At 44.4% G+C, this 12,487-nt stretch overlaps 1 protein-coding gene across 5 annotated transcripts in view; it reads left to right on the top strand.

Annotated features, from left to right (window-relative positions):
* Positions 1 to 12,487, top strand: part of LOC148655268 (dynein axonemal heavy chain 3-like) — a 237,770-nt gene that overhangs the window by 146,372 nt on the left and 78,911 nt on the right. For all 5 annotated transcript variants that reach the window (XM_088645659.1, XM_088645658.1, XM_088645657.1 and 2 more), the window contains 3 exons: positions 31 to 219; positions 11,997 to 12,227; positions 12,346 to 12,444. In XM_088645659.1, the coding sequence (XP_088501785.1) occupies positions 31 to 219; positions 11,997 to 12,227; positions 12,346 to 12,444 (519 nt within the window). The remainder of the gene's footprint in view (positions 1 to 30; positions 220 to 11,996; positions 12,228 to 12,345; positions 12,445 to 12,487) is intronic.

Raw genomic sequence — 12,487 nt, 5'->3', positions numbered from 1 at the left:
TCTCATGTCCCATATGTCTCCTGGTCTCAGGTGCAGGAGCTGTGGCGGACCAGCTACCGGCTGACGAAGGAGCTGCACCCCCCAGAGCTCCACGGTCCCCTGAAAGCTGCCACCTCCATCAAGACCAGGCTGGACAAGTTCCGGACGCACCTGCCCCTCATCAGTGCCCTCTGTGCCCCGGGCATCAAGCAGCGCCACTGGGACCTCATGAGCGAGAAGGTAAGGGCAGGGCAGGGAGAGAGCGGAGGGTAATGTACAGGTGCCCTCTACGAGAAGGCATCTTGGCACGTGTTTTTATTTTACTTCTACAGTTGTATAGTGCATTTACTGCAATAGGCTGTTAACGTAGCATGCTGCACAAAATTCAAGCATTCATGTGAGACACTTCTGTGGAATATGAAGGCATTATGAAGGGAAGCTCAGTACTTGAGGGGTACCGGTGTCAGCAGCAAGCAGAAGTATCTGGACCTCATGGTAGGGACTGAAGACCAAGGAGACTGTTTAATCAAGATGAACATCTTCATCTGATTTGTTTTCTTTCTGCATGAGATGGAAGTGCTTGCTTGCAGCTCTGTTGGGGAAGGCTGTAACTCCTGGAATAGACATCTTGGCAGCTTTAAGACGAAACTAAACTGGCTTCAGAAAACCCTGAGGTCGTACGTTGGCTCATTTTGACTCCTCACTGATGGCGAAAACAAAATCATATGGAGATTATTTATCTGAAAAACCCAATGCAATCGTACACCATTTTGCTGTACATTAGGAAAGTGCTGAAATAATGTTGGCGTTCCACAATGCAGTCATTCCAAAATATCAGGTTAAAATCATTTTAGAAGAGGAATTCCTTATCTGACACTCTGTGACATAAAACTTCTCATGCGTGCTTGAGGTGAAAAGGAAAGTACGAGTCTATTTGCATCCGCAATCTAATGTTCATTTAAGGAAACCTTCTTCCTTATTAACATGTTTGGCCAGCTGTAGCTGTAGAGGGATCTGCTCATCTGACACTCGGTGACCAGGGTCTGATATAGATGTAGATTTATATGAAAAAGGGTGTAGATGTAAAAGGAAGTTCTAAAAAAAATACAATCATATGCCATTTTGAAAAACAACGGCTGAAAATGAGAAAAATGACTTAAAAATTAGGAAGTACAATAGTACTGTCACTTCAAATTAGCAAGTTAAAAAAAATAGAAAAGGAATTACTTATTGTATATCACTATCTGGGACAAAAATCTGTTCATACCTGCTTGAGGTGAATAGGAGAGAATCTAATCTGTTTATCCCAGTCTCTGGCTTGTTCACAATCTAACGTTCATTTCAGGAAATCTGTGTGTCTCTTCTTCCTTATTAACATCCTAATTATTATTTCTTCTTCCATGTTAAAATGTTTGACAAGATGTAGCAGCTGTCTTAAACTACTGCTGTGGTGACAGTAGTGCTGGAGAACATGAAAGTCGGATTTCCAAATCATGACACTGGCGTTAACGAACAGGTCGTTAATTAGCATTGATCTTGACGTTTCACTTTCAGTATGGTTTTACTTATATTTGACGTGAAGAAATCACATCTCCAAAAGTAATCGTGCTCATGCAGTTGGCGGTCAACGATATTTGACATGTTGGTGCTGGCTTTTTTTGAGGAGAGCAGTGCGAGTTGTCTTTCATTTGTTTCTGCACTCCATGTGCTCCAGGCAGTTTTTATTAACACGCAAGTGTATCAGCACTCTGTGCTTTGGTTTAAAAAATATATATACTGTATAATTATGTTGCTAGGAGCCGCAAGAGTATCTGCAAAATCTTTGCAGTTGCATTATTAGTGCCAGGTATAGTAATGAAATTTGCATGTGCAGGTGATCAAATGTGTTCTTGGCTTTTCCCATTGCAATCTATACATGAAGTGAGAAAGGCTGTCAGAAGAGCACACCAGGAATATGGTCGTTTGCTTTAGGTACAGCCCTCAGTGGCTCGGATCTGCGTGGCGCCTTTTCTCCTGCGCAGCACAGCTGGAGGTGGAAAAGGGAAGGGAAGGAGAAGGAGAAGCACCATCTATCCTCTTCCCGAGACAGCTGTTCCAGAGGCGACAGGTCATTGACTTGTATTCTCCATGCACTTTCCTGGAAGTGCAGAGAAAATGTTCATACAGGCCAATAAGTATTCAGCAGCTGCTTCTGACAATGTGTCGATTATTTATCATGGCGGACCAGCTGAGCTGAGTAAGAGAGTAAAATCCATTCGAAACAGAGGAATTTCTATAACATTTAGAATCAAAATGATGAATTGCTGTTGTGTGGCTGGTGTCAAAGGTCAACATGATATTGTATGCCGGCTGTTATAATGCTATCTTTTGGAGGAGTGTGTAGTTGTCACAAGGCTCAGTGTACAAGAGCCTGTTCTAGACTGTGATGTTTCCCCCTTGAGACATAGACAGTGCAGAATCCTGCTGCAGCAGGAGACCTGGTCTTCTGGCAGAGCTGAGTTCACTGCTGTCTAGGGAGCAGTGTTATCTGGCTCTGAGCCCAAGGGCAGCCTGGTGAAATCTCAGTAGAGCAGAGCTGAGTCTGTCACATAGTTCCTGATAGCACCTCCTTGCTGTGACAGTAAGGCACTCCGAGAGGCGTGATCATCCATTTTCTAATGAGCTTTTACAAGCACTAGACATGTCACTGAAATCATGGCTATAGTGGGTATTAACAGGAGGCTGTTATTTATGCTTCAACTGGAGTTTTAATTAGCATTCACAGTGATTTTGTCAATAACTGACGTTATTAGCATAATTAATCCTTAGAAAGAGACGAGGCTGACCACTCGTTCTCTGAAGAGAGACCATACTTAAAAATAAACTATTATACATAAGGACAATGCCTTAATCTTTACAGTTTCACAGATTGACAGCTACTCTCATCAGTGGATAATGTCAAGGTGCTGCTGGCAGGTCTGATAGTCCTGCTAATAACAAGAATTAGGTGAACACAAGACTGTTTAACTGTTTATACTGAAATCCTCCTATTTCTTGCAAGAACCACAGGAATCTGGAATCTATTCCTGGTGGGGGCCATGTTAATACCTACTCCTGGCAAAAATTGTGTTAATCCAGTAACCATTCCTGGTACAGGATGTGTTAAACCAGGACTGTTTAGAGTGTTTTCATTAGCAATTGCCAAATTCTATGCCACTCACCAGACTAGATGTGATCTCCGGAAGAAATTGGTAACTGGATTATCAGACACTGATTAATCCAATAATCCATGATCTAATGCGTTTGAAGTATGACACAATGTTAAGTCTTGACATTTGTTGTTATCCATAGGTTAAAAAAATTAGACCCCCTTGAAAATAGTTTATACTGTTTGAAAATAGTTGAAATAGTTGAAAATAGTTTGTTCTATTTTTCAAGAATTTAATTTGATCCTCTTTTAATTCAGTTTCATGTTCTATCCACTGTAGACCAAATAATCAAAAGTACAGATCCAGTGTATGAAAATAGGAGGTTTTGGTCTGAACAGCACAGATAAATTAGTTTAGGAGTTGCTGTATTGAAGTATCAGTATTAAACACGTAGAAGGATCTCCATTATTCTGAAATGAAAATGAAAGTCATGAATCCCAAATTAATGGCTTTTATACATCAGCATTCTAGCTTTCTGCTGATATGTATGTGTGCAATCAGGAACTTTGCTTAGTTGTATAATTACAGTTAGCCTGTGGTAACTTTGAAAATAATGATCTTGTTTCCTACAATTTTTAAGACTAGTAGAACCATCAATGCAGATTTGTGCTTCCAGTGCAGAGATCTGTCTCGTCCCAGTGTTTGTCATGAATGTATCTACAGACATGAATTCTGAAGGAAGTTGGTTGTACTGCAAACAGTTGAAACCCCAATGAACAGGTCTGATGGCAACATACTGTATACTAACATGAGGTTAGTGCTCCTACTGTATATAAGATAAATAGACTATCTCTGTCCAGAGGTACAGAGAGATGAGGCTCAAAGCCAGCCCTCAGTGAGAAAGCCTGATGCCAACCTCCCCACTCCCACTGTAGATATGACCCCAGCAATTTGGCATTTGGGTTTACCTGGGGCTGTGAAAAAAATGAGCCAGTTCTCTGTGCAGTATTTGCTACGCAACCTTCTGCATCAACACCTTATCAGAAAGTGCAAAAAGTGCAAGCCTTCTGTTATTTCTAATATCTTACAAACATAACATGACATCACTTTATAAGCCCTATACAGTTTCTTGCTTTAGGAATTTTCACATACCCCAGCTTGCTCTCCATGAGACACACAGACAAGGAGAGAAGCTTGGGGTCAGAGCTCAGGGTCAGCCATTGTACAGCACCCCTGGTGCAGTTGGGGTTAAGGGCCTTGCTCAGGGGCCCAACGGAGTAGGATTCCTCTACCAGCTGCGGGATTTGAACCAGCAACCTTCCAGCCACAGGTGCAGATCCTTAGCCACAGAGCCACCACTTCTCCCCGAGATGATGTAATAACACGGAGCACTGGAACTCGGGGTGGTATTAAAGTGAGGATGGTCCTGATTGGGCATGCACACGCAGTAGAGGTAAAACTGTTTCTTTACCTGCAGTGCAAACCATGTTGCCTCATGTGTTAACATCTTGTAACTGGCCCAGTCAGCTGCAGCAGGCCTTCCACCAGATTGCAGGGATCCAAATGTCAGTATACAGAGAGCAAAACAGTCAGATCCCCGACAGAACTGGCATTCAGAGCAGTGATTGGACTTCAAGATGTAAAGTGGAAGTAGGTGTCCCCTGAAGGAAATCTTCAAGTGGGACAGAGATCATGCAAACAAGCCCCCACCCCCCGAGATTGAAATAAAATGGATGAAAAGCAACAAAATGAGACACCAGCCCAAGTCCACCAGCAGAAAAAGAGACCAGATCGCGAAAGCAGCACACAGGAAAACAGTCCTGCTACACTTCTGCCTGAATGCAAGAACTTACATTGTTAAACAAAGTGAGAAGAAGAGAAAAGAATCTGTTATACAGTATTTGACACACTGTATTTATATGAAACGTATATTCCAATACATTCCTAATAACTTTTGTGACCCCATTTCTCAGTTTAATTTAAAACTTCCACACCAGCAATGCAACTTTCACGTTTTTGAATTAACTTACTATCCATTATTTATGATGTTTACCGATAGGCCTAAACTCTTTAATAACATGAAAGTGCTGCTCTGAAGTTTGCAGCTTAAAGTACATCATAGATTTTTGCAAAATCAAAGTGTCATAGAAATTGTATTTCATAAGTGTGTTAAGGACATTTTTAATGAATGTAATAATTTTGTGAAGGTGGCAATCTTTTAACACCAGAGCACCAGCTCAGGAGATTAGACACATTTTAGCTACATCTTCATAAACATTAATGCCATGGGAACAAATTAACTAAGTAGCAACTTAATTTATGTGTTATGTCCATTTTAAGGCATGTTATCAAAGAATCATTTATGTCTGGAATTATTCCCTTGGTCCTCAATTTTTAACTCCCTGTAATTACCTCCCTGTAATCATAACTTAAACACCAATCTGCTCTGTGATTTTCAACCAATATCTAATAAATATCTTGATAAAGGTTCTAGAGTGGACTTCTGTGGTTCAGTTACAAGCTCACCCATCTGCAGTAAAGACATTTGAGTCATTTCAGTCTGGGTTTAAAACTGCACTGTACAGAAATAGTTCTTCTTAGGGTTACTTATGATCTGGATATGACTGTTGACTCACAGTTTTTAACTAGCCTTGTCCTTCCAGACCTCAGTATTTCATTGATACTGTTAACCAGTTAATCATACCATCTTGCTGAACAGATGAGAGAGGGTTATTGCTCTTACTGTCAAACTGGGCTTTGTCACTCCTTAGTAAAGTTAGTCACATCTGGCATTCCACAGGGCTCTGTTCCTGGTCCCATTTTGTTTTTGTGTGTTGTCATTCTTTATAGGCATGGCATCACCTTTCATATCTATCTTAATGAGATCCAAATTTATGGTGCACAAAACCTAATATTAATCGTGCACTCTCCACCTTCTCAGGCTGGGTAGATGAGGTTAAAAAGTGGGCGCAGCACATTTTACATCTGAACTCTGACAGTAAATCAGTAATGCTTATGCTTCCTCCTTACCAACCTCACAAATATGTCAGCCAGATCCTGAAATCACCCTGAGTATTCAGGTAAGGAATCAGGGGGTCAAGCCTGAGATTTTAGCATCTGTATCTGTGTGGATACCCACAATGTTACAAAGATAAAAAGCACCTTCAGTGAGTCTGAATGAGTGCAGTGTTGAATGATCTGGCTTCTTACTAAGTACTGCGCTGTTAATGTAGGCATAGTTAGTGTAAATTACCTATGTAGACAATATGTTATAAACACTTAAGTTTGCGATGACTTCTAATGTGTGGTCTGTTTGCTTACGCATGAAAAATCTGCAGGTGGTACTTTTTATAGTTTAAAATGGCAATGCCAAGCTGGCAGAGTAGAGGAAACACTGCCCTAGGTCACTGTAATGGTAATGACAGCCACCTGCATAAAAGGCTTTATTTTAAAAACACAGGGTTTGTCTGCTCATTAGCAAACCTGTGTGATGTGTCCTTGCTTCTCTGCACAAATTATGCACTGCAGACTAATTAGGGAATTTTACTCTTATTAAACGTTTTTTTTCTAACTGAGCTTTAATGACCTTCTCCTGGAGTTTATTTTCAACACATAAAGCCCTGCCAGCCATCCTCTCTCCTTCACTGGAGGACACCCAGGGAGCAATTTGCAGCCCTGTTAGTTATGAACTGTGCAGAATCTCACCTTCCATTCATTCCAATCTTCAGCTGACTTACAGTGCCACTGGAGCAACACTAAACTGCAATTAGAGCCTGTTTACATTGCTGTGAGATTGCAAGGAGCACAGGGGCTGGGAAAGGGTCAGAGAAGGTGAGGAAGACAGAAGACAGAAGCACTGACTGCAGAGCTGGGAGAGGGTCGGTGAAGAAGAGGGAGACTGACTGCAGAGCTGGGAGAGGGTTGGTGAAGAAGAGGATGATAGAAGCACTGACTGCAGAGCTGGGAGAGGGTCGGTGAAGAAGAGGATGATAGAAGCACTGACTGCAGAGCTGGGAGAGGGTTGGTGAAGAAGAGGGAGACTGACTGCAGAGCTGGGAGAGGGTCGGTGAAGAAGAGGATGATAGAAGCACTGACTGCAGAGCTGGGAGAGGGTCGGTGAAGAAGAGGATGATAGAAGCACTGACTGCAGAGCTGGGAGAGGGTTGGTGAAGAAAAGGGAGACTGACTGCAGAGCTGGGAGAGGGTCGGTGAAGAAGAGGATGATAGAAGCACTGACTGCAGAGCTGGGAGAGTGTCGGTGAAGAAGAGGATGATAGAAGCACTGACTGCAGAGCTGGGAGTAGCATTAAGGAAGGAAGAAGGAGATTAGGTGAACTGAGTGGCAGCAGAAACACTGGACTATGTGTTTGAGAAAAAGCAGAAAGGAAAGGGGAAGGTCGGTGCAGACTGTTGAAGAGCAGGGTACAGTAGGGCTTCAGTTCACTAGAAAAGTGATTTTGTCCTCAGGGGTGAGGTGGCTCAGAGAGATTCCACAGTCAGAGAAAACAGAGATATGCCTTCAGGGGAAAAACAGGGGGGGGCTGACCAACCTCCCTTCTGGGCGTCAGGTTTTCAAACCAGGGATGCCGAATGGTCAGTAGACTTGGAGTTCCTCCTAAAGATGACCTTGAAGCCCAATTTACGCGACATGTCACTCTGTGCAGCAGGTTGCTGGAGATGGTGAACTCTGGCTTTATCCCAGTTTATGCTTTGAGACACCGTGTGAGCATTTGTTCTTCTCCAGAGTCCTGGGCAGCTGAGCTCCCGTCCTCTGAATCAAAGCTTTAATAGATCCGCTGATATTCCTACATCGACCTTTGGAGTTCTCAGCTCCTCAGGAAGTTGCTGGTTTTCTGTAGGCTGTCCAGTATGGACAGTCCTGGGGAGCTGGGGGGAGTGTGAATTGACTTGTGTCTCCTGTCTCTGCCCACACCTCTGGGAAGAGGGGAAGCAGAACTGCCTGGCCTGGGGGCGGTCAGCGGATCTGTGCCTCCTTATCTGACAGTTTTCCATCCCAGGGCCGCCTTGTGTAGACGCCGACACACACACAAAGTGACAAACTGATGAGAACAAAAACAGACTTTTTACAAAAAAACGCCATACGGTTTTAAAGAAAGTTGGATAATGTATATAGGCCTACTGACTGGGCTATTTATATTGATGTATCATTTCAGATCCACCTACAATCTGGTCTTGTTTACTGACCATTAATTAATCAAAAAATATTGCACATTTTTTTCAGTTCACTAAAAGGTGTTAATGGCACCGTTAGAACAGCTGTGCCCACACTACGGATTTAATTATTTTTAGATTGCCAGATGGCTAACATTTATTAGTCATATGAGCTGTTTTTTCTCTCAGTTATCTGCTTCTTTTTTTAGACATTAACAAAAGACAAGGAGGCCACATATATATGTGGAGTAGGTTCATGTGATGCACAGTAGTTCGCCGGAAGCCCAAAGGCGAATTAAATAAGCAGGCGTCCACCGTGTTCTTCAAGTCCCCACCGTCCAGAGAAGACTCCACAGCAGGACACGAGCACTCAGCTCCTCAGTCCTCCGCTGGCCGAGCTGTGCCAGAGCTCGGCCATATGAAAAGATGTATTGCTGATCGGCAGGGTCAGCAGGGCTACCTCCCCTCATCGCGGCCAAGCACGGATTCTGTGAAGAAGAGCTCAGCCCCAGAGAGAGACAGACAGGCCTCGCTCTGCCACAGCCCAGTCCTGACGCTTCCAGAAGTCGCAGGCAGTCCTGAATGACGCCTGTGTGCGCTTTTACAACCCAGAGCTGTGAATCAAGCTTTGTGACGCGAGCAGTTCAGAGGCTGGTCTTGGGCGATCCTCCACGTGGGCTTTGAGTGACTCCAGAGTCATCAAGAGCAGGAAGCCCTTCCAGACTTGTGTGGAGCGCATGTGTTTCCTATTGGAATCCCGAGACCTGTCCTGCTGCCCCCGGAGGAGCTGCGGTGACCCCATTCCATCTGCCGTCGCCCCCCCCCACCTTCCCCACAGCCGGTGGGGGAGGGGGTGGGACGCCAGCTGGGCTCAGCCTCCACCAGCGTGGGCTGAGCTTCAGAAAGCATCAAAATTCTCTTTCAATTAACTTGCCGTGTTCGAGACAGGACTTGAAATAAAAGATATGGCTTTTTCGCAGCCTTCGTTTTTTGAAGCCCCGCTCTTTAGTCCCTTCTTCTTCTCGGAATGTAATAAAAAGCCCATTAGCATGCAGAGAGCTGTCTGCGGAAAATAATTTTTTAATATGACGGGTTCTTAATGAACGGCGCAGAAGCCTTAGCGTGGCGGGCGCAGGCGAGCGAGCTGCCAGACTCAATCAGATCCTCTCCGGCTGTGATCTGAAATCAATGCCTTAATTAGCAGCTTTGAAATGTTAACTCAACGTGATCAGATCGGGGGGGGGAGGGGGCGCAGTCAGGGCCTCTGTCACTGGGAGGGCTGCCAGCAGCAGCAATAATTCTTCGCAGGATATCGATCAATACACCGGGCGCTTCTGTTCTAATTACTCTGCTTAGCAAACCCCACTTTCATTAGGAGCAAAAAAATCGTTTTTAAAAGACTTAAGGACCATATTAACAAAGCATTTAGTACAATGCTAATTTTACTCCCTTTTTTTTTTTACAAAGAAAAGCCTAGCAATTAAATAGAACCCCTATTAAGAATATAGACTCCCATGGATTAGCCCTGTGAAGTTTTAGAGCAAAGATGCTGCTGTGACAGTTGTTCTTTACAGCTCTTTTATTTTTAAACAAACTAATTCTCATTTTTGGAGTAACAGATTATTGTAGAATCAGCGAAGAAGTGTTGATTCTCTGTCATCACAAACATCAGCCGTAGCCTCTCAGCCATTACAGACTGGAGCCGCAGTTATGCCTCTTAGAAACAGTGGGTAGAGAGTGGGTTTGGGACATTTTCCCTAGAAAAGCTGATCAGCGCACCTGTCTTTTCTAGAATTGATTACTGCAATGACCTGCTCACTAGGGTAACTAAATCCAGGCTGAGAAAACTCCGATATGTTCTGACTTCGGCAGGCAGAATCCTGACCTTGTCGCATGCAGGCGATTACAGTGCACCTGTCTTGGAATCCTTATACTGGCTTCCTCTCAGGTTTCAAGTCCACTTCAAAATCCTCGTGCTCACCTGAACTGCTCCACATGGCTTGGCACCTCAGTACCTGTAACAGGTTTATTCCGGGCTGAAAAGAGAAGAAAGGAAACACAACGTTTCGGCTGTGGGGCCTTCTTGTTGTGTTTCTTTTCTTCTCTTTTCAGCCTGGAATAAACGGATTACTTTTTTCCTTTGCAGCCTACGCATGCTGACGCAGCTCCCCACCTGAACTACCTCAGTACCCGTCTGACTTATTGCCTGTCTACTCCCCACCTCGCATGCTTCATTCGTCTGACTCTGGAATTTTGTCCGCACGGTTTTCAGAGACTCACCCACCATGAGTTCATTTAAATCCGGACTCAAGACATCTCTTTTCACAATGGCTTTTAGTAAATTAGTGTCTCTGTGTGCTCCTTTTTCTAACTTCTGCTGCACTTCCAACCACTTGCCTTAGTACATGCTGTCCCTTTAACTGTTTCTTTAGACAAAGCAGTTTCTTTGTCTAACTGCTTTGAGATGCAACTTTAAAAAGTGCTAACTGGAATAGATTATTATTATTAATATTATTATTATTATTATTATTATTGCACCAACTCTGGAATGCTGTATACACAGCATGATATAGAAAGACTCCAGTTTCAAGAGATTCAAGATTTTCAAGAGACTTGTCTCAATATCTCCACTGGTCTGCAAGTCTTGCCTCGGATATCTGTTTGAGAATTCACAGTTTTAAAACAGGGGATTCCAATTCTTCTGTCTTTGGCTCTGTAAGACTTTTACAGTGTGTCAGAGGGTGTTGAAGCTCTGTTTCTCAAATTGCATAATGCACTAGAACAGCCCTACGCCACCAGGAGGAAGTGAAACTGACTAGTCAAATGATTGCCAAGTGCATTTAACAAAGAAACGGTAATAAATTAGCGATAGGTTTTGTTAGGGATGTATTTGTCTGTAGTTTTCTTCTAGTGCTTTTTGTAGCAGTACATGGCCCTGGTCTCTTAAGGATAATAATCTGGTATTGTTCAGCGTGAGGTTTTTCACATCCTTTAGATTGAAATGTATGCTGCATTATTCAGTCACACAGCTTCCTGAGAGAAGAAATATACAAAAGGCAGTTTGATTTAGTGACAGTTAATGGCACACATTGAACAGAGCTGCCCCTGCTGACAGGCACTGACGCTCATGTAGAATGGATTATTATTAGAATTAGAATATGCATTGTTAAAATTAGAATAGACTATTAGAATTCTCAAATTGACATTTAGAATTGGAATTGCAGAATGACATTCGCAGAGACCTCAGTGTCAGAGAATTCGCCGCATTCTTAATGGTGGCATTTAAGAGCAGAGTGACAGTGGCCTGTGAGGTGTAATGAGATGGTAGCTTGATATAGGCAGTGTGTGTCTGTGTGTGTGTGCTTAGGGGGAGAGACAAAGCAAGAGAGAGAGAAAGTGTACTTTATTGTCTCAGTCCCAGCTAGAACCTGCTTAGAATGTGGTAGTTGTTTGGTCGGCTCTTGCCAGAATCAAAATTTGATACCCCTGCCAATTCCAGTGGTGAAACATGTCACTCAGTGACAGCTCTGCGTTTGACAGAGGATTCTTGGAGCTGTTTCTATAAAAGTCACCATCGTGTACTAGGATGAAATGTAGACTTTTTGATTACGTTAGCTTCTGGCATACCGCATACCTGAGTGCGATGCCCGGGACAGTACTGTGACAGGCCACGACAGCTTAAGGCGCAATACTGATGCCGCCTTTGCCCCCGGGCAGGTGGGGGTGACCCTGGCGCCCCGAGAAAGCGTGCCGCTGGGTGAGCTGCTGGGCCAGGGACTGGAGCGCCACCTGGAGGCCCTCAGCGAGGTGGGCACGCAGGCGGGGAGTCAGCTGGCACTGGAGGAAGCACTGGGGGGCATGGCCCAGGAGTGGCAGCCGGTCCGCCTCACGCTGGTGCCCTACCGAGAGAGCGGGACGAGCGTGCTGGCGGCAGTGGACGACGTGCAGGTACACACAGCGGGTCTCCGTCCCCCTGTCTCTCTCCCCGCCTGGCCCTCTGTCCTGGGCTTGTGTGTGTGTGTGTGTGTGAATGTCTGTCTGACCCGTCCCTCTCCTTGCTGCCCAGACCCTGCTGGAAGACCAGCTAGTGAAGACCAGTGCCATGAAGGGCTCCCCTTTCATCGGACCCTTCCTCGGCCAGCTCCTGGAGTGGGAGAGCCAGCTGGTACGCACTCTGTCTCCCTGGGGTCCGCCTGTCTGACTCTCAC

Source organism: Lepisosteus platostomus, chromosome 9 (genome assembly GCF_059453375.1).
Source record: "Lepisosteus platostomus isolate fLepPlt1 chromosome 9, fLepPlt1.hap1, whole genome shotgun sequence".
Lineage (NCBI taxonomy): Eukaryota > Metazoa > Chordata > Actinopteri > Semionotiformes > Lepisosteidae > Lepisosteus > Lepisosteus platostomus.
Note: the sequence above shows the minus strand (reverse complement) of the source record. Positions and strands in the feature narration are given on the sequence as shown.